The sequence below is a fragment of the Crocodylus porosus genome, unplaced genomic scaffold, assembly GCF_001723895.1.
Source record: "Crocodylus porosus isolate Cpor-Errol unplaced genomic scaffold, CroPor_comp1, whole genome shotgun sequence".
NCBI classification, from domain to species: Eukaryota; Metazoa; Chordata; order Crocodylia; family Crocodylidae; genus Crocodylus; species Crocodylus porosus.
The window spans coordinates 40,152,296-40,172,318 of NW_017728951.1; the positions used below are offsets into that span (position 1 = coordinate 40,152,296).

General features: G+C 48.3%; 1 protein-coding gene across 1 annotated transcript in view; it reads right to left on the reverse strand.

Moving 5' to 3' along the window:
• SYNPO2L (synaptopodin 2 like) overlaps positions 1–20,023 on the reverse strand; it is a 52,794-nt gene that overhangs the window by 6,774 nt on the left and 25,997 nt on the right. Inside the window, exons 2-3 of the mRNA XM_019556329.1 lie at positions 15,274–15,425; positions 10,332–10,996 (exon numbers count right to left, since the gene is read on the reverse strand). Coding sequence (XP_019411874.1) covers positions 10,332–10,996; positions 15,274–15,425 — 817 coding nt within the window. The remainder of the gene's footprint in view (positions 1–10,331; positions 10,997–15,273; positions 15,426–20,023) is intronic.

Sequence of the window (20,023 nt, forward strand, 5' to 3'; positions counted from 1 at the left end):
TCCATCCTTTGTAGGCCTTTCTTTTTAGCCTCAGGAGGTCTGCTAGATCCCTGGAGAGCCAGGGGGGCTGCTGTGCCCTCTTGCTGCCTTTCCTCCAAGATAGAATAGACTTAGCTTGTGCATTGAGGATTGCTCCCTTGAGGAGCAACCACTCATCCTGAACTCCCCTCCCCTGGGGTCGTGATCTGAGCTTGTCAAAGTCAGCTTTCCTGAAGTCAAGGACTTAGACAGAGCTGTGTGTACAACATGCCAACACTGGACAGAGGGTGGGTGATTCAAGACATGAGTGTGTTAAGAGCATGACATGGGGACTCAGGAATGGGTAGTGGGGTGGGTGCAGAGTTGCCACCGGATGTTGTGGAAGCTGACAGTTTAGCCAGATTCAGAAAGGGTTTGGACAAATTCTTGGAGGAAAGCAGCATAAGTAGCTACTGAGAATGGGAGTGAGGGGTACAGCCTCCAAATTAGAACTTCCTAGACCTTATGCTGGAGTTTGCAAGTGAGAGAGGAACAGTGGAAAAAAACCTTAATCATACCCAGTCCATTCTCTCTTTCAGCATCTACACTTTTCCAGTATATGACACAGAACAGTGGGTAAGATAGTGACATTGTCATGTGATCTTCCCTTTAGAGCAGCCAGAGAGGAAATAGGCAAAATATCTGTGAGTGTCTTGGCTTCACAGAAAAGGTCTGACATGGATCCATTAGCCCCTGCCTTCTTGCAGTGAATAAGCCTTCTGCAGCTAAAGAACACAGTTACTCTCTCCTCAGAGCGAGATGTAATGAAGATGTTTCTACCCCTGCCTTAATCAATACTTGTACATCCAGGAAAAGTTCTATAAAACCTATAAAGTTCTAAAAAACCTAATAGAGAGTAATAATTTTTTACATCATGTAAACAAATGTCTGTGTTTCTGTAGCAGCAGTATCATCTTCTACCATGGTCAAACCCAATTGTTTGCAAGTTCCAAAGAAAGGATACTACCACATAGTAAATGTTTTGGGGGCCATTGCTATAGAAACCTTTCGGTTAATTTCTATAGAACTCTCTTCTTTGTCCCTCTAAATTCCTGTAGCAATGTTCCCTATGGAATGACATGTACAATTAGGTCCTTATCTTGTGGAATTACACACGTGTGCTTTTCTTTACTTTCGTGAAGTCAGTGGAACTACTTCCTGAAATAAATTTGTGCAGGACAGGACAAGAATGAATTAGAAAAAAGCCTGAGCAAGCATGCTTACCCAATATGTAGAACTAGAGGCTTACTGACACAAATTCAATTTAACAGAAACATTTATTGATAAAGATGACTAAAGGAAGCTCTATGAAGCAATCTCCCCAAGGTTAGTATACTGTTTAGATAAGGATAAAGAATCTCTTCCCATGTGATGAAAGACTTGTGGAATCCTCTTCTTTCACATGGGATTAACTGGAATTCTATTTTTCCAGCTACTTCTGCTAGATGGGGCCATCTTTCCATGACTAACATTGCAGACAATCAGTCATTAGAGTAGTGATTCTCAACCAGGTACCACAGCACCCCAGGGTGCCACCAGCTCCTTTTAAAGGTACCTCAGATAAGCAAGGTATCAGGAGATGAGCTGAAAAGTGCAGGCTCAGGCTTGTAGCTTCCTGGACAATCTCCCACCTGCCCTGGCCCTCTTCAGTACTGTAATATATAAATCATTTTGTTAAATTAGGTGCCACTCAAGGGGTGCCTCCAATCCAGTGAGGGGTGCTTTGAGTTCAGAAAGGTAAAAAACCACTGCATTAGAGGCCAGCCATACCTCATGGCCCTTATATTTGAAGTTCTTTCACAATAAGATATTGAAAAGATTTTGTTGGATTTCAGCGTATTTCTCTGTGAAAAGCTAGCCTATTCAGCCATGAAAAGTGTTGGAGATCCAAGCAATAAAGGACTTATATATACTTACATATACTTATATATACTTTTCTTAAAATAAATGGCATAACTCTGGGGCATGTTCCTCATTTCTGTTATTTCCATCCATGTACAAGCAATCTTTGCTTATAGAGTATCATTACTGATTTAAACTCTGATTCAGCCAACCACTTAAGCATCTGCTGAAATCCCACTGAAGTCGATGATACTTACACATATATTTCAAGTTAAGTACATACTTAAGTATTTTGCCGAACTGGACTTTTAATACTGTCAGGGGCACAATTTTCAGAAGTGAATAGTGATTTTGAGAGCCCAGGTGGAGACCCTCACGTGATTTTCAGAAAGGGTGCATCTACAAACCAAACCAAATCAATACATGCTTTCCAAACTGTCAGCCATGAACTCACAAACCATGGCGAACCTTCTTCACAGAGAGGTGAACAAATGCCAGTAAGAAGAGAGGTAACTGCAACATCCCCTTTGGGGGCCCTGAACACTGCTGGAGAGGTAATTTGCCTAGCAAAGTCATCTTGGTTTGTTGAATTGAATGGCACTCAGGGATTCAGTATTTCCTGTGTAGACTCCTGAAACTAGTCTTCACAGTAGTAGTCCCTGTTGAGAGGGTGGTAGCCACTTCACATCACCAGAGCAGCAGAGATCAAGCAGTATGTGCCAGTGAATCTGGCCTTTGCATTGTTTGTGACTGCACTAGTTCACTGACTCATGTTGTCTTTGTCTCCCACTATAACCCCTTGACCTACTCTGTGGCACTACAGCTAGTATATGTTCCCTGTCTGCAGCTGAGCATTTGATTAAATCTCAGCCACTTTGCATCTGCCTGTGTCATTGGATGTATTGTAGTCCATAAGTGCCTGTACATGTCACAGGGTTTAATCCTCATTCAGTGAAATAGGTTAGTAAAATTTAAACTTGTTTATTTTGGAGCGTCGCATCAGTGTTTGCACATACTAGGTTTTCATATGAATTAAGCTTTGGAGCATTGCATCAGTATTTGCCTATACTAGGTTTTTGAATGAATTAAGCCCAGCCTCTGGCTGGTGCTGCAGAAGAGTGTGATGGTCACATGCTGCCCCCCAAGCCTGGGGCCTCCAACCCCTCTCCTCTGCCACACAGCTGTGGGAACAGGGGGCAAGCACACAGCAAAAGAAAAAAAAGAAGTGGCAGCAATTCAAAGGGGTGAACTACAAAAATGTCACAGTGCCATCTGGTGGACAAAGAGACTCATTACATGTCTTTGAGTGCCTTTGTGTTTGCATGGAACAAATCCATGGATGCAACGCTTTAATTCCTGGCAAGCCAAACTAAACTACATTTGAAGAGTTTTAGTTTAACGCACCAGACTTTCAAAGTGTCTGGAAATCCCACTCATCCAAACAGGCATGACATTGCAGTGCAAGAAAGGGCAAAAAATGCTGCTAGTTCAAACGCTCCATTTCTCCAATCTTTCAAGCTCCTACTCTAAGTAGCCTAGCCTTCTCAGAACAAATGGTATGTTCCTTTTATGCTTTGTATCATTTGTAGATTGATGAATACACCACAACCTCTGCTACATCATCTGAACCATTCACTGAAATAATGAGTATCATTGTTATTTATTTATTGCTTTTTATTCACAATGGACTGAGGACTACACAAGACATAAATAAGGTTAGTCCCTGCCCTCATGGTCTCAGTCTAACAAACAGGAAGGACAAGATTCATTGAGAGAAGAGGGGAACTGCTGACATATAACTTCACTTTCTTAAAGAAATCCTTCTCTTTTCTGCAGTCATATAAAGTTGATGGGAAGAGAGCATGTGCTGGACATAGATTAGTGGCTTAGTGCAGTGGTTTTCAAACTTTTTTCATTTGTGGACCCCTAAACAATTGCAAACAGAGGTGCAGATCCCTTTGAATTGTAAGCATGGGTATTCACATACTTTTGATTGATCATAATCATCTTTTGTGGGCCCCTTGGATACAGTCTGTGGACCACAGGTTAGAAACCACTGTCCTAGAGCCACAAGGAAGGAAACTATTAGACATAGAGCAGACTGCAGCAAGCCTCCAGCTAAAATTCCTTCTCAACTCCATGTTGTGAGATATTAATAACTATGCTCTCTATTCTATTTTTAGTTGATTGTGTAGCCATCTTACAGTAGTTCCACCTAAGCCACATTTCTCTAGCTGACCTCTGGGAATGTCATGTGGAACCATATCAAGTGTCTTATTGAAGTCAACATATTTGTGCCCAGCAAAGTTCTTTAGCCACCTAGCCTTTTGCTGTCAGGAGCAGAGAAACCTGCAGGCTAAATTGCCCCAAACTGGCTCTGGTTACCTGAGTGAGCCTGGCTGCCAGCAACCTAAGTAACCTAGCTGGCCCCTTGCATGGGCATGGCTCCCTACCTATAAGCAGACGCTCTTCCACTGCCTGTTAGTTTCCTTAATAGAATAGATTCCACTCTGGCCAGTCTTGAGAGTCTAACTCTTTGTTTTTGGTTCCCTATCCCTTGTCACTCACTCACTCACTCACACCCACCCACCCTATGCTCCTGACTCCAGCCCAGCCCTTTGTCTTCTGACGGTTGGCTTGTAGCTTAGTTTGGTGATCAGTGATCACTCATGTCCTGGTCTTGTCTAGTTATAGCTGCCTGCCTCAGACCCCCTGGATAGTGAGTTCCATCTGGCCATCTGGATCCATACTTCCTGTTCTGATTTGCCCTGATTTGTTGTTCAACCCAGGGCCATTGCCTCTGTCTAGGCCTCTTACAGACCCCAGCCTCTTAACCTGCCAGCTCCTGACTCTAGTTGGGACCTTTATTTTCATGACCTGGTAAGTTCCTTATCCTCTGGATTGTGATCCTCGAAGAACAAGCCCCAACTGCCCACATCCTGGTTGTATTCAAGACCCAATGGGGTCCCATCCATGTATTATTGCCCTATAACTTTGCCCTAGTACCATCGGTTTCACTGATGTCTTTTCATTTTCAGCACTAATGAAACTACATTGGTCATTCATTGGGTTACATTTCACATTTGCAGTAGGTTTGATTTTCACTGGGTCCAGAGGCCCTGGAACCTAGGAACTACTGACTGCGGTTTATTAATACATTTATTTTAAGGTTTCTATCACCTTAATGTCTGAGTACTTCAACAGTTCAAAATAGACTGATGAAGGAAGCCAGTAATTGACAACATGCCAGTTCAATCCAACCACTCACTCCTCCTTTACTCACCAGCTAACCACATTCCTCCCCAGGCTTATGTCTAAATCATAGATATGCCAGCATGGACTCATTATGCCTGAGCTCTGCAAGGGCCCTGGGCTCAATCCTGTGTTACTGAGGTCAGTGCAAGTGCTGTTGCTGTCTTTGTCAGAGAAAACTGAGGCAGGAGGTGAGACAGTGAGTTCAGAATCCCACCAGTGAGAATGACCTGCCTCCACACTAGACCTTAAACCCAGAGGACTCAGCTGCAAGAAAAACTTGTCCAATTATAAATGCTACAGTGGAGCACAGGGAGCAAAACAATCTGTGAACAAGTTGGACTCCTGCACCTTGAGTGGCAAAGGGAATAGAAATGAAAACCACCATTGTGCACAAACCTCTATAAAGACATGCTTGCACCCACAGGGCAGGCAGCTGTATTCCACACTGAGTGGATCCACTGATAGTCTTTATGCATGACTCTAATTGCAGTACAAAAAATTTACAGCCTGGAAGTGACAAAGGTTTGGAAAACTGCAGCAAGGACCAGGCCAAGGAAAACTGAAAGCTAAAGGCTTTTCAGGACCTTATTACAACCTAGGAGTTTGAGACTGGAAACCTCTGAGATGAAGGGCAGCCATATTTTCTAGTACCAGGATCAGCCTCCTAACAACTCAAGATGCTCACAGTACTTTCCTCTGCCCAAGAGTATCACATCTATCTGGATTTATCTTGAGCCAGGGCACACTCATCCAAGTCTGTCTCTTCGTGAGGTTCTGGAAAACCTGTGGGTTATGGGTCAGATATAAACCAGATTCTCAGAAATCTATTGAGAGTGCTTCAGTTCACAATATCTCTACCTCACCCCAGGAAGAGCAGACACATGGTGAACAAGAAGGATGCCGAGTGGGAAAGTTGTGGGATCTCCTAGATGAAAGCCCCAGAAGAGGATGAGCCATTAGCTAGGAATACTTTAAAATCAGTAAGAAAAGAGTAAATGGCAGACAGGCAGTGGAAGGCCAGGGCTAACGGGGCTTAGCCCCACAAACTAATTTTGCAGCGGCCAGCAACAACAGCAGCACCACAGTGCCACCATCCCACAGTACACAGTGCCACTTGGTGTGGAGCCACCTGTGTGGCTCCACTGCTCCAGTACCACTGCCACAGTACCATGCCCAGATCCCCCACCATGCACTCCTGAGCCCCCACAGATAATATTTTCTCCTGCCATTAGTGAATGGCACCACTGAAGAGTGACTCCATGCACTCTGACTAGGCCTTCCAGGAGAGTAAGAACACAGCTCCTGATCAGTCTGCCCAACCCACAAAAGAAGCATCCTGGCACATGACCTCTGTCCCAGGCCAGAAGGAAATCATCAACCAAAGACACAAGCACAACCTTCATGTTACACAAGCTCAAGTAAAACTGGGTAATTATCTCACTGTCATCTCTGTAATGGCCTCATTCTAACCTGCAAAGATCCAAGATGATGAAAGTTAACTGTTCGTATTAAGTGACAGTTCCTTAAGCTAAGGCAAATCCATGCTTGCTTACAAGTGGTAAGCCTCTTGACCTCCCTGGGGGAAGCAGTAACAATCCCCAGCAAATATGGGCCAAAGTGAGATCCCACATCTTGCTCGTGACTAAACCAGGGAAGTGGTTGCCTGTCTATGGGGCAGCATGGAACAAAGGTCCCTCCCTGTCATTGTACCATGACATTAGTAATGTGTAGGGGGCACATGTAGGTACATGTGCACCCCCTGAGATCAGCAATCTCATCGGCAATCTGGTGCCCTCCCAGACTTGGGAGGCACCAGTCGCCCATGCACAATGCTGCTAGAAGCAGACCTCATGGGACATGATTCCCATGGGACAGACAGTAATCGATGACTGAATGCCTCCCTTGTCATACCTTTCCCACCTATAACAGTCAAGACCCGAACTGGAAGGACTCTTAATTAATCCTTACCCCCAACCCTGCCCCCTTGGGCATCCCAGAACCCACTGACATTCAGCTGTGATCATCAAAGAGTTGTAGCTTCTAAGGCTGCCCCTGTCAAGGGCAAAATGAAGGTTTTAGTGCAAAAGGTTCAAAGTGATGTCCCAATGCTCCATCTTCTTTGTAGCTCCTGCTGTACCCACACCTTCCAGCAGGCTGAGAGCAGCAATAGCATTCACCATCTGAACTGGGAGACAGCTCACATGCTCCACTGAATATGACATTTATTTATAAGCATCCTACCACATTGAGCAATGCAGCCTATGCATCAGGCTTAAAAAAGGGGCTTCCTTTTCCAAGCTGGGATGCGGTCCCTCTGCTGAACCTGTACAGGCAGCTGGGCCCACATAAAGCAGAGAAGGAAGTGTCCCCTTCTTCTCCACCATACATGGATTGCCTCGACTCCCAGGCACCAAAAATAATCCAGTGGGTCAGTTTAAACTGAGATATTTTGAAGCACTTCTGCACTGATTCAAATTCCTGCAGCAGATAACAAGCTGGGACCAGAGCCCTGAACTGGTCTGCTTGTCTTTTGCATTTCTGTGAGGGGAAAACGGGATCCATTCTACCTCTGAGAACATGTATAACGAATCCTGAAAATAAGAGACTGTGTTCTAATGACATGATTGAGAAGACAGAAGAGATGACCCTGGTTAAAGATGGAGTTTAGAGCACAGGAGAATGATTCTAGTCATTCCCAGGGCTTGAAAACACCCCAGAGATCCACTGTATAGCTCTGAAGAAGCATAGAGCCTCCTAGACTGTCCCTGCACTAGTCACCTGGAGACAGCAGACAGGCCACAGCATCATTGTACCATGACTGCATCAATTTGGGACTACACTGGCTGGTCCTCAACTTTCTGGCAGCACCTTTGGGTGAGGGGGGGAGCTGTATTCACCTTGTGTTCTCACACCTCCTCTCCAGACAGGCTCCCTACAGAAGCTGGCATAGACCACAGTTCACTCAAACCCATGAACAGCAGCATGTGTTTATCTTAGGTGCAAGAGCTTTTCTCTTTCTCTCTCTCTCCCTCATGTAGCATGTTTGTCCTTCTTGTCCTCCCCTCCCCAGTACTATTTATTGTCATTTGTAGCTTATTTTCCATTGCACTATGGCCAAAAGAGAGTATGACTGCCTGCCTTCCTTTCCCACTGGGGAGCCAGGGAAGGCTGTGTTAGCTATGTGGTATGCCATGGAGTGCTGTCACCTTGGGAAGCCATTCTGAGAGCTCATACATCAGGGCACCTGGCAGAAACCTGACCTGCTTAATTCAAAAGGGAGTATATTAGGAAAGTAAATGATTAGCTCAGGCTGTAGTGGTTCTAGGAACCCTTGGTCTAGCTTGCGATGTGGTTACATCAGCTTCTGCCACAGGATATTATTCTGTCACCAAAAAATGCTTTGTATTAAAGAGGTGGCTCTCCTGGGAGCCATCTGTGCTGACTCTGTCCATGGAAATAAGCCCTGATGTAAAGCAATTGCTCACTCAGTGCCCAGACTTATCAGGTGGCAAAGAGCAGCTGGATGTGCCTTTCTCAGCATTCATCTCATGTTTGTACCTTATTCGAAGGGGAAAAAATAGCTCCAACCACAGGGAGGCTGCAAGTGTTGGTTTTGCTGCTGTCCAAGGGGCAGTGAGTTCTCAGCCTTTTGGGGAGCAAACAGACCCAGCAACCAGGCTAATACCACTGCCAAATTGGGTCTGAGGGCAAAGAGCTGGACTGTATCTGCAGTGTGGCGGGGGGGAACACGGGGGGAACAGTGCCTTAGTGCCCTTCTGGGAGGAATGAAATCTGATTTGGAAGCATTTCCCAAAATTTCCCAGGGACCATGGAGATCCAGGGAGGTTCATGCCTGGGAAGGGAGAAAAGCACAAGCTGAAGCCATTGCCTTGCAGTTCCTGTTAGCTTTGGAAGGAGCATGTCTTATGGTCAGAAAAGGGGACTGGGAGTCAGGTACTAGATTTTTCCTGGCCTGTAACGTCTCTCTGCAAATTTATGAGGAAAGGATAGAAGGAAGGGGAGGGAGAAACAGACAATGAAATGCAAATGTGATGTCTTTAAATAAGACTTAACTAACAGCTGGGTTGGGTTTGCTATTCAGAGATACATCCTCTTGGAGAGAGTCTCGGTGAAGCAGCTACCAGTGAGATCATAGAAGCACTGCCTATGTTAAAGTTCAGAAACAACCCTGGAGGATGGGAGAGCCAGCATGGGACTCAGACATGATCACAGCTAAGATGTGTTCTGGCCATGACTTCCACGAACCTGAGCAGCTGTGAGGTTTACTGTATGATCCCAGGGAAGGAAAAGCAGAAAGGACAAGGAATCCTAGAGCCACAGAAGTTCAAGATATAAAACTCCCATTGGGTCCCTTCTAGGGTACCTCCCAGGTACCCACGAAGAGTTGCTTTCCCTGGTGTTTTTCTGGTGCTTCATCCCTGTTTCCTAGGGATGAGGTTCCCCTCACAGGCACTAACAGCTTACTTAGATTTACTCTCCTCCAGTCCCTGTATCTTCTTATTGGCAGCCCTGAGCTGACCAGGCAAGGGCAACAAACTCTTCTACTGGAGCTGACCAGCTCCATCCCATGTACATAGGCACATTTCTCCTGATAGAAAGAAAACTGCATAGATATCACCCTCCAAATGTGGGGAAAAAAGCAGGCAGGTTTCTCCTGAACTTAACAAAGTGGAAGGGACAGTGCCAATAAGAAATATGCTGCTAATAATAATATTTGGGGTGGTCCTATTGTGTAGATCATCTCGTTGCTCACTTCTTAGGAACTATGTGGTAGAGAAAGTTGAGCTGCGCTGGAGCCTCTTGGCTTGGACACAGAAAGGTTAGAAAATGAATGGGGCTCTTTCAACCCAAGCCATGCTAATAAGCAGTAATATCTCTCTTGTAGCCAGCAGATATCACTGGGCTGCAGAAGCAGTTGGGCCAGTTTTTATGCTTCAGTTCTAGACTCCTGAGCTCTTTCCATAACTTGTGATGGAGCAGACAAGAGTCCACAGGGAGAAAGCCTTGGCCTGCCTGACCTACATGGTCCAATCTCTGCCTAGTTGGCCTGGCCCAGCATCTTTCCAAGCTAGGTAAATAGAATCCCACAGTTTGCTGAGTGATATCAGTGGTGAGACTTTAAACAGGGTGACCCGATCAAATGGGGAGTTAGGATGAGTGGGAAGCAAGGGAGAGGTTTGTCCAGGGGCACTTACTGGCTTGTTTGGCTTTCTCGACATAGGTGGTGGTTAGATCTTCATCTACTGGGTGTTCCACTGGCCCCACCATGGGGATGAGATGGCGCTCAGCTCGGATGGTCTTGGTGGCATGGGGCAGGAGCATGGCCTCTGAGCATGCTTCCTTTCCCTCTGGTGTAGGCAGCTGCAGCAGCACCTCACTCTCCGAGAAGGGGGTCTCCATGTGGCTGCCAGGCTGGTACACGATCTCTCTCTTGGCCACCCCACTCACATTCTCAGTTCCTTCACCATCCTGCACCGCAGCCTCAAGGGTGCTGTCATAGCCGCTCTGCTCAGAGAGGGAAACCTCATCCTGTGGTGCATCCACCTTGTTGTTGGAGCCCCCTGGTGGGGAGCGAGGGGTCTTTTTTCGGGCCCGCCGTTGTTTCTCCTGAGCAATGTTGTCAGCATCGCTATCTGTCTCACCATAGTATGCCTCGCTGTCTGGGGGCGAAGTCATGCTCTCCAGCTGCTGTAGCCTCATCCGCTGCTGCTCAGGTGGAGTGGTGGTTGGGGCACCTGATGGCTCTGGGCTGAGCAGCTGGGGCATGGGGCTGACTGGGGAGGTAGGGGAGAGCACCCGTGGCTTTCCAGGGGAAGGGGAGCGCAGGAGTCGTGTGGCAGCCTGGTCTCCACCAGTTGCCCTATGGAGAGAAAAAAGAGTGCACTGGTGAAGTTTGGTTGATGTGAGAGCTTAGCAGAAGGTTCCCAGGGTGTGAAGGGATGCCCACAGCCCAGGGGAGGGAGAGGTGACCTAAGCTTCACCATTCTGGCCCTTTTCTCCAGTCCTTAAGTCAAAGGGCTGCCTAAGCCTTGAAACTCATCAGGCCCACATGGTCACAGCACCCTAGTGTCTACAACCATCAGTACACGAGGGAGCAATATGACCAGTCTCACATCTGGCTGACTTTGAACCCCCAGCCTTAAATTAGAACTGAGTCAACTGGGGGCAACCACTAGCACAAGTCTAGAGCAAGATTCAGCCCATGCCTCCAGGGCCACAGTAAGCCACTCTCCCCTGTCCAGTCCTTAATCCCTATGCAAAATGAGTTTAAAACACTACAAAATCAGATTATCCAATAATACAAACAAGCCCCAAAGCCACTTACAAACTTTCCAGTCTTTTCTTCTGGGCTAGGTGGAATCCCTATCTGGCAAAAAGCCTGTAAAGCAAATCTCTCCCTGCCAGACTACCCTGCAGGAGACAGGGTAGTATGCCCCTGCTTCTCCTAGCTGGAATGGTCCCTGAGACCTGTTAGCAAGTGGACATTGTAGGGCTGCTTTGAAACTGCTTTGACTTATGCTGGAACCCCAAATCAGGCATTGGAACTATGGTGCTTTCAAACGACTCTCATAAGTGTCAGAAAGGAGAGATGACTCCCTCCTCTTGGAGACCTATAGGCAAGTGACTGTAATATAGGTACAGTGGGTCAAGGGCATTGGCACCTTCTGCATGGGTGTGTGTAGGCCCCAGTCAGGAGTGATATTTGCCTTTCTCTCTGATATTAGGGGGTTAGCTAGATTTGTGTCCTAGGTTGGAGACAGTACAGGTCATTGTCCATCATTCTGATGCCTAGCTTGGCTGTGGTTGATCAGCTACGTCTGCTCTATAGGAATAGCAGGTGGCAGCTTTCTCTCCCCTGCCCTAGACCTTGAGGGTTATCATGATTCCAAAGGCAGTTTGTCTTGAGGCTGCATTTTTGGGCGGTGCTCTTCCTCCTCCATTCTCCAGCACAACTTAGGCTTGGAAAGAATCATGTGGTCTTTGACTTTTGTCTCTGTATGCCAAGAGCCATTCCTGAAGTCTCTACTCAGGCAAAATCTTAGTGGAAGTTATGAGACTGAAAGGCTGAGGAAGGATTTTCTGACATGGCCCAGGGGTTCTCACGGGGGACAAATCCTGCAGTTCTTATTATCTAAAACCTGATGTGTCTAAACTCTGATTAGAGCCAGGTATGCACTGAGCTGGACTTTGGAGACTCAGCCCTTATTCTGGGAAAAGGTGATTAAAAAAGACTGAGTTTCATATTCCAAAAAAAGAAGAGCTTGAAAAATCAAGCTCAGATAGCTGCTATCTAGTCAGAGGCATGACTACTGCAATACCAGCAATGGAGGTGGTGACCCTTTCTCAGCCTGTACCCACATTGCAAATGCTGGATGCAGGGGCATCTCTTCTACATGGCATGGTTTAAGAAATATAAATTGATGCTTGAATTAACTGAATACTTTAAGTAGCAATGTTGCTATAAGAAAAAATTGTTATTAGTACCCAAGTGTCTTAAAAGTCAAAATCCTGTGTCCACAATGACTTAGGGCCTTCAGGTGAATCTCATAAACAATTCTAAATGTCTGAATAAAAATAGGATTTGGGCTCAATAATCATTGGGTCCTACTGAAATGTGTACCCTCACTGCCCTAATGATGATATGGAAGGTGTTAACATTGATGGCAGATGGGCATGGAGGCTGTGGCATGCTCCATCATCTCCAGAGGATAGGGAAGGAGACGGAGCACCAAGTATTATGATGATGTACTGCAATTTAAAGCAATAGTACCAGAAGCTGAAGAGCCTGTTTCCTCCCAGAAACTTGTAGTCAACAGCCAGGCTCCTACAGCACCACAAAATGCATGTAGTGCCACCTAGCTAATGCATTAGGCACAGGGCCTTGGGGGTTCTTTCCGATTCTCTAATTAAAGTATGGGTGCAGATTATGAAAGAGAGATCGTGGGATGGAAACTGAAAGGGCTCAGGTGGAGGGAGAGCTTGCTTTGTTGGGAAGCTTCAGGTTTGGAGGTTCTCAAACATTTTTGTTGTATGGATCTTAAGAGAGAGTCCCCATCCTTTGCAGTCATTTGAATTTCCTCCTGTCCAATTTGTGATTGTGTGAACCACTTCTCTTCCTGCTTCTGGCTACACAAATCTCCTCTCCCCTCCTACTCTCAAGTCTATCTATCCTAAAACTAAATGGCTAACAGTTGCATTAATTCCTTCCTTCCACTCCTTATTTCTTAAAGGAACACTTATTTTTATGGCTTGCTGTTGGAGGCAGAGTGACAGATGAGTCCTGCCTCCAAGACTTTTTCTTTAACTGTTAGACCAGAGAAGTGCAAAGTGTTACTGTGTGGAGGGTAATACCCCTCCTCCTACCCAATCACTCTCTTTCCTCACCCTCCCCACCAGCACACATACACTCTGCACTCATTGCACAGGAAATGAATGCTGCACCATGCAAGACTATAAATATGCCTCAGGGACTAGAGTTATAATAAGCAGCAGCATTTGGTGAGTCCCTCTATTGCATGGGACATGGCCAGATGGTTATGCTATCCCAAAGCCATCTAATGCTGCTCCAACCAGCTGATCCACATACCCTGAGAGGAACTTGCAGGGCCACTTAGCTAATTATAAGGGTGTTGATTTTGGCTCAGTGAAATGCAGGCTGGTGTAGTGAGATAAGGCCTAGAGGGGGATCAGTGCTATTCTAAATGCCTTCTGGAGGCCTCTGTTATCACTCTGAATCACTGCCAGGAGCCCAAAGCCTTGAATGAGTGCACCACAATTGCTGCAAGCACTGGCTCACTACAACCAGGTGTAGATTCAATTAGTAATGTTGGATGAGGTGAACTTCATTTTCCCCTTCTTTTCTCTCTAAGCACTGCCTCTTTAGGTCCCACTTCACAGGGGATCAGTAGCTCTTTCTCATCCTTGTCCAGGAACCAAATATTCTCTCACTTCAACACTGCAGAAACTCCATTGCCTGGGACATTTCAGTGCCTTGTGCAGGCTGGTGCATGGCAGGAGACAATTCTGCAGTTGCAGGAAAATATATTAGATGGGGCCTAACAAGTCTTCGCCATCTCTCACAACATGCTTTACTCCTGTGCCTGGGCTGACCAAATCAACCCTAAGGCATTAGCCTAGGGGTACCTATACACGAGCAGGAAGCTTCTCTGATGTACTGTAATTACAGCAGGTTGGGGCAGACACGATTAATCAATTCTGATGGAGCATGGTAATTACCGCGCTCCAGCAGGCTCCAGTGGTGAGCTTTAGATGAAATGCCCCTGCCGCCATTGTGAAGCACAGGGACACTGATACATGAGATGCTCTGGGTGCTTTAATTAGAGTGGTTCTCGGAGCCACTGTAATTAAAGCCCCCCCCCAGAGCATGTGTATAAACACCCTAGTTTAACTTTTGTCACACAGGAGCTACTCATGTGCTTAAAGTTAGGCCTGTGCTTCAGTGCTTTGCTGGGTCAGGGCCTCAGTCAGCAAGAAATTAGGCTGGACAGGAGGACATACCTGGGCATACACCTATGACCTCTTGATAGGTCTGTTCACACTCTAGTATGGTGACATGCTATAAATAACACTCCCAGGATCATCACTACTTTACTCTTTCCTTTATTGTAACTATCCCAGTTTACATAACACTTGCCTTATCCCAAGCGGAGCAATGTCTCTGATGTCATTAATCACTGTAATGAAACACTGCATGCTATGGGATGGAGGCATAATGGCTCATTTATGACTTGGAGTCCCTTAGCAACTAAGAGAGATCTTTCTTTGGCTCAAGAGGTAGGAGCTAGGTTTATTTCCTGCTGTTGCTGTGCTGTGTGACTGGGTTGCAGCATGTAGATCCATGGAAGATAGCAGGGAAGTCCTAAGTCCTAGGAAGAAGCAGCATGTAGATAGCACGGAAGTCCTAGGTGCCTGCACAGCTGTTGAATGGAAGCCCTCCACTAATCTTGATTTCCCACCATCCTCCCATGCCCCAGAGCACTGGGGCACACTAGCCTGGCTCCCTGCCTTGTGTTATGTGAAAGAAGAGGCATGACAAGTGTTGAGCAGAATAGATCTGTACTGCAGTGTGGTGCCCTGCTCCTGTCCCTGCCCCAAGCCCAAGAGCATGGCTTTTACCTTTTCACGCAGATGTGCAAGGTGCCATTGGAGGAGTCAATGATCTGCATGGCGCTGGCATGGGAGAGGCCAGTGCAGGGCTTCCCATTGATGGACACCAGTTCATCATTCTCCCACAGGCCTCCCCGACACGCTTTGCTCCTCTTTCGGATCTGAAAGAAGAAAAGCAGAGGGGCAGGGGCAAAGGGTGGGGGGAAGGCTGTTGAATTCAACTGAAACTCATTGGGTTACTGAATTATCTTCTGGGTTTCCCCAGAGAAGCCAAATACAGACAAGGGAAACAAACCCCTTCCCACAACCCTGAGCAAAGAGCCAGGCTGCTAGGTGAGTTCTAGTTTAATCCTGGCTAAGCCTGGGGACCTGTAGCAACCCTGATAATCCCAACAGCCCTCAGGGAACCTTTCACTAAGTGCAGCGCTGAGCTGTTCATCTGTCAGATTTGAGTCTATTAGTGCAAATTAACAGCTGGGGGCTCTTCTCCTTTCACCCTCTCCTAGCGTGGAGGGAGTCTGTATCTGTGGGGTGGGGACAGGGGGACACTACCACTTATCCATTAAGCTAACTGAGCATGTCAGCTCCCCCCATCTTCCCCTTGGGCTGGGGTAAACTCCCACAGTGACGGGCAGCAGAATGTGATCTGTCCCTAAGTGGCCTCTCCTGCTTCCACCTCCAGATCCTGGGAACAGGCATGAACATATGCTGCAAGCACTGCATCGGGACTGGTCCTGGAGATTGGATAGGCATAAAGAAGCAAATATTAATTAGTGTGGATGGGATGGTGGCTAGCAATAGCTTTGGAGGACTTCACCCTCAGCTAAAGATGCCTGTGGGAAGTGCTGGGGTAGGGGGACAAGACACTGTCACTGTCCAGGCTCTCAGCAGCATTTCTGAAAATTTCCTTGTTCTCTTCCCACTAAACCCCACTCTACCATGTCCCCAAGGGTATTGGTTTGTGTGGCAGGCCTAGCAGGGCTGTGGTATGCACTCTCACTTCTCTTTCCCTAGAGTAACTCAGAAGTAATGTCACTGAGGCAGGGGTGTTCCCCTGTTGGACAAGGCTGTAGGTAACAGAAAAAATCAGCTGATCCTGGGAATCAATGATCAGGAGGGAGGTGGAACTAGCCATCCTGTATAACCAGCATTGTTGTCTCATTCAATGGTTATGCAAAATAAGGACAGATTCCACCAGCATTCTGGAGGGTAGACAATACAGGGCTGAAAGAGACTTCAGCTCTCCCTAAGGTCAGTGGGAGTGGGTTGCACCAGGTATGAATTGCCTCCAGCAGCATTAGGGGATTAGGGATGGTGTAGGCATAAATTAAAGTAGGACCGCCCTGGTTTGCTCTCTTCACCCTTCAGTTGTCTGCGTTATCTGCTGCCTTGTGTCTGCTTCCAGAATGCAAGGCCTAAATCCACAATGATGACATGAACGTGTCCAGGGCCTTCAGGAGGAGGTTGGGGCCCTCCTGGCTGTGGATCCCCAAGCCCAAGTCTGTGATGGACATGCCACTCTATCCTTTACATTCACAGGGAGCTGTCTTGGGCCAGCTTCAGCCTTATTACATCAGTGTAGACTTGGAGTAACTCTGACTTCATTGCAACTACTTTGTATGTATGCTGCTGTAACTGAGAATGGAGTCTGGCCCTTAGTTGCTATGGCCCGAGCACATGGCCACTGAATGCCCAGTGTGTGTATCTGTAGCAGGACACTAAGGTGCCTGCTACCCTCAGAGCAGAGGCACAGGTGTGGGTTGCTAGGGCAACCACTGGGGAGTCAGCTGACAGGAAGGAGCAGAGCCTGGCATATATAAACGCCAGGGGTAAGGCCAGGAACCAACTTCCAAGAGAAGTGGTGCTGGCTCCTACCCTGGGGGTCTTTAAGAGGAGGCTAGATGTACACCTTGCTGGGGTCGTTTGACCCCAGTACTCTTTCCTGCCATGGCAGGGGGTTGGACTCGATGATCTGCTCAGGTCCCTTCCAACCCTAGAAACTATGAAACTAGGAGGGCAGTTTTCCACTGGTAGCCCAAGGAGAAGGAGCTCTGCCAGAGCAAGTGGAGTGGAGAAGCCTGATGGCACAAGCAGCTCCTGTTTGCCGTTATGGGGTGGAGGATTCCCTCATAGGGATTAAAGAATGGTTAGCCAGACAGCTTAGATTTTATGTTACAGCCCAGGGGGTTGAGTTTTCTGTTTGTAGTTTTATAACACCGGAGGACCGGGTGAGGCTATTAGGGGTTGGAGGAGGCCTCATAGGGGATCCCCAGTGATGTGGGGACCTCGGCACCAGAGAGGGTACAGCAATTTGGGGTGCACTTGCCCCAACCCCAGAACAAGGGGGCAGCGGGAAGCCCCAGAGGAAGGGGGGGCAGCGAGAAGCCCCAGAGCAGGAGGGCACATAAGCCCCCATGGCTCACCAAAAGCATCCTGGAATGTCTCCTAGCAAAAAGGGAGGTGTACACCCAATGGAAGGGAGGGGCCATCACCAGGGAGGACTACACTGCAGTTGCTTGGGCATGTAGGGGGGCAGTCAGGAAGGCCAAGGTGGAGATGGAACTGGGACTAGCTTCCCGGGTTAAGGACAACAAGAAATCCTTTTTTAAATACATAGGGGGTAAAAAGAAGGTTCTGGGTAGTGTGGGGCCCCTGCAGGACACATTAGGAAATTTGGTTGTTACACCAGACGACAAAGCCAACATATTTAACAATTTCTTTGCCTCCATTTTCCTAAGCAGGGACTGGAACAGTCACCCCCTCTCTGGGCCCCCTTTATATCCCAGGGGAGGCACACCTAGGCCAACGGTTAGTGAGGAACTAGTTTGGGAACTTCTGGAAGGACTGGATGTAATCAAATCAGCTGGTCCAGACAATCTCCACCCTAGAGTACTGAGGGACCCCTGACATGGCTTTACGAGCACTCGTGGTGCTCTGGTGTGGTGCCAGAGGACTGGAAGAGGGCCAATGGGGTTCCCATCTTCAAAAAGGGGAGGAAGGAGGACCCAGGAAACTATAGGCCAGTTAGTCTTACCTCAATCCTGGGCAAGATTTTTGAGAAAATTATTCTGGCGCATATCTACGAGGGGCCAGCAGGGAAGATTATGCTTAGGGGCAACCAACACGGGTTCATTAGAGGCAGGTCCTGTCAGACAAACCTGGTGGCCTTCTATGACCATGTCCCGGGGAACCGGGACGGGACTTACCCACGGTGGCGGCAGAGCCCGAGCGGGACATCTGCTGCTTGTTTACGCCGATGCGACCGGAAGCCGGCGCTGGCAAATGGACGCCAGCGATAAAAGCGGCCGCCGAGCTGGGACGGGGGAGAGAACGAGCCGGGAGCCTTACATCAACCGAGGCAGAAGACCTGAAAGGGGAATGGGCCACAGACCCCCCAGCAGGGGGGATAGGAAGCTCCCGGGCTGGACGGGCTGCCAACCCCTCACCGCGAGGAGCCGAGGACTCCGGGGAGGAGCAAGCAGCAAGGTCCCCAGAGGGAAGGACCAGGAACCCTAGCAGGGAGCAGCAGCGTACCCAGGCAGAGGGAAGGATACCAGCCACGGCCAGCCGCAGGACAACGAGCAAGGAGCGGCCGACGAGCGTCAAGGATGAGGAATCAAGCGGCAGGGAATTTTGGGACTGCGAACCCGAGACAAGCAGGACTTGCAGGTCCTGGGTTGGGGCGCCAGTGCGGGAACGCGACATTGCCAGGCAGGGCCGAGACCCGGAAGAGCGCTAAGGAGGCGCTATCGAGCGGAGGGTGACACCAGCCGGCTCTGACCACAGGCTAGGATAGGAATTGCCCAAAAAGGGTCCCGGGAAGGTCCGGGTTAGAGGCCCGGCCAGTAGGGCTGTGAGGACCTAGTTTCAGTTTTCAGGTTTGTTTTCCTGTTAAAAGGGATAACCCAGCTGAGGGGTATAGCCGGGGAGCTTGGGCTAAGGACCCCGTAGTGAAACCCCCACTTTGACCGTGACCCAGCCCCGGGTCACCCAGGGTACAAGGAACTCTAGGATCAGGGTCGGTCAGACCGGTGAGGCAATCAGCCCGTCCGTAGGAAGCCGGGTCGCACATTAGGAGGGAGCATCAGAGGAGGCGTAAGGCCAGGGAGCAAGGGGTGGTGGAGCCCGGCAACGTGACCGCGGAGAGGCCCCCGGGCTGCAGAGTGACCAGGAACTGCCCTAACTGAACATAAACAACAAGTCGTGGTGGGCGAGATCTAGGGCGGGGAATGGACATCATAACATCTACTCCCAACCAGTAGCACCAGTGATGGTCCTTCTTCCACAGGCAACTACCCACGGGGAGGATCCCCCCCTCTCCCTCCAGTCTGGCGGTCACAGACCAGATCACCAAATCCTTAGATGCAGGGGTAGCAGTGGACATAGTCTTCCTGGACTTTTGGAAGGCCTTCAACACTGTCTCTCATCCCGTTCTCATTAAGAAACTGGGGGACTGTGGTGTCGAAATCCACACAGTCAATTGAGTTGCCAACTGGCTGGAGGGCCGCACCCAGAGGGTGGTAGTGGATGGGTCCTTCTCAACCTGGAAGGACGTGGGCAGTGGGGTTCCGCAGGGCTCGGTCCTTGAGCCCGCTGTGTTCAACATCTTCATTAGCGACTTGGACGATGGGGTAAAAAGCACCCTGTTCAAATTTGCTGATGATACTAAGATGTGGGGGGATGTGGGCACGCTAGAAGGGAGGAATAGGCTGCAATCAGACCTAGACAGGTTACAGGGGTGGGCAGATGAGAATAGGAT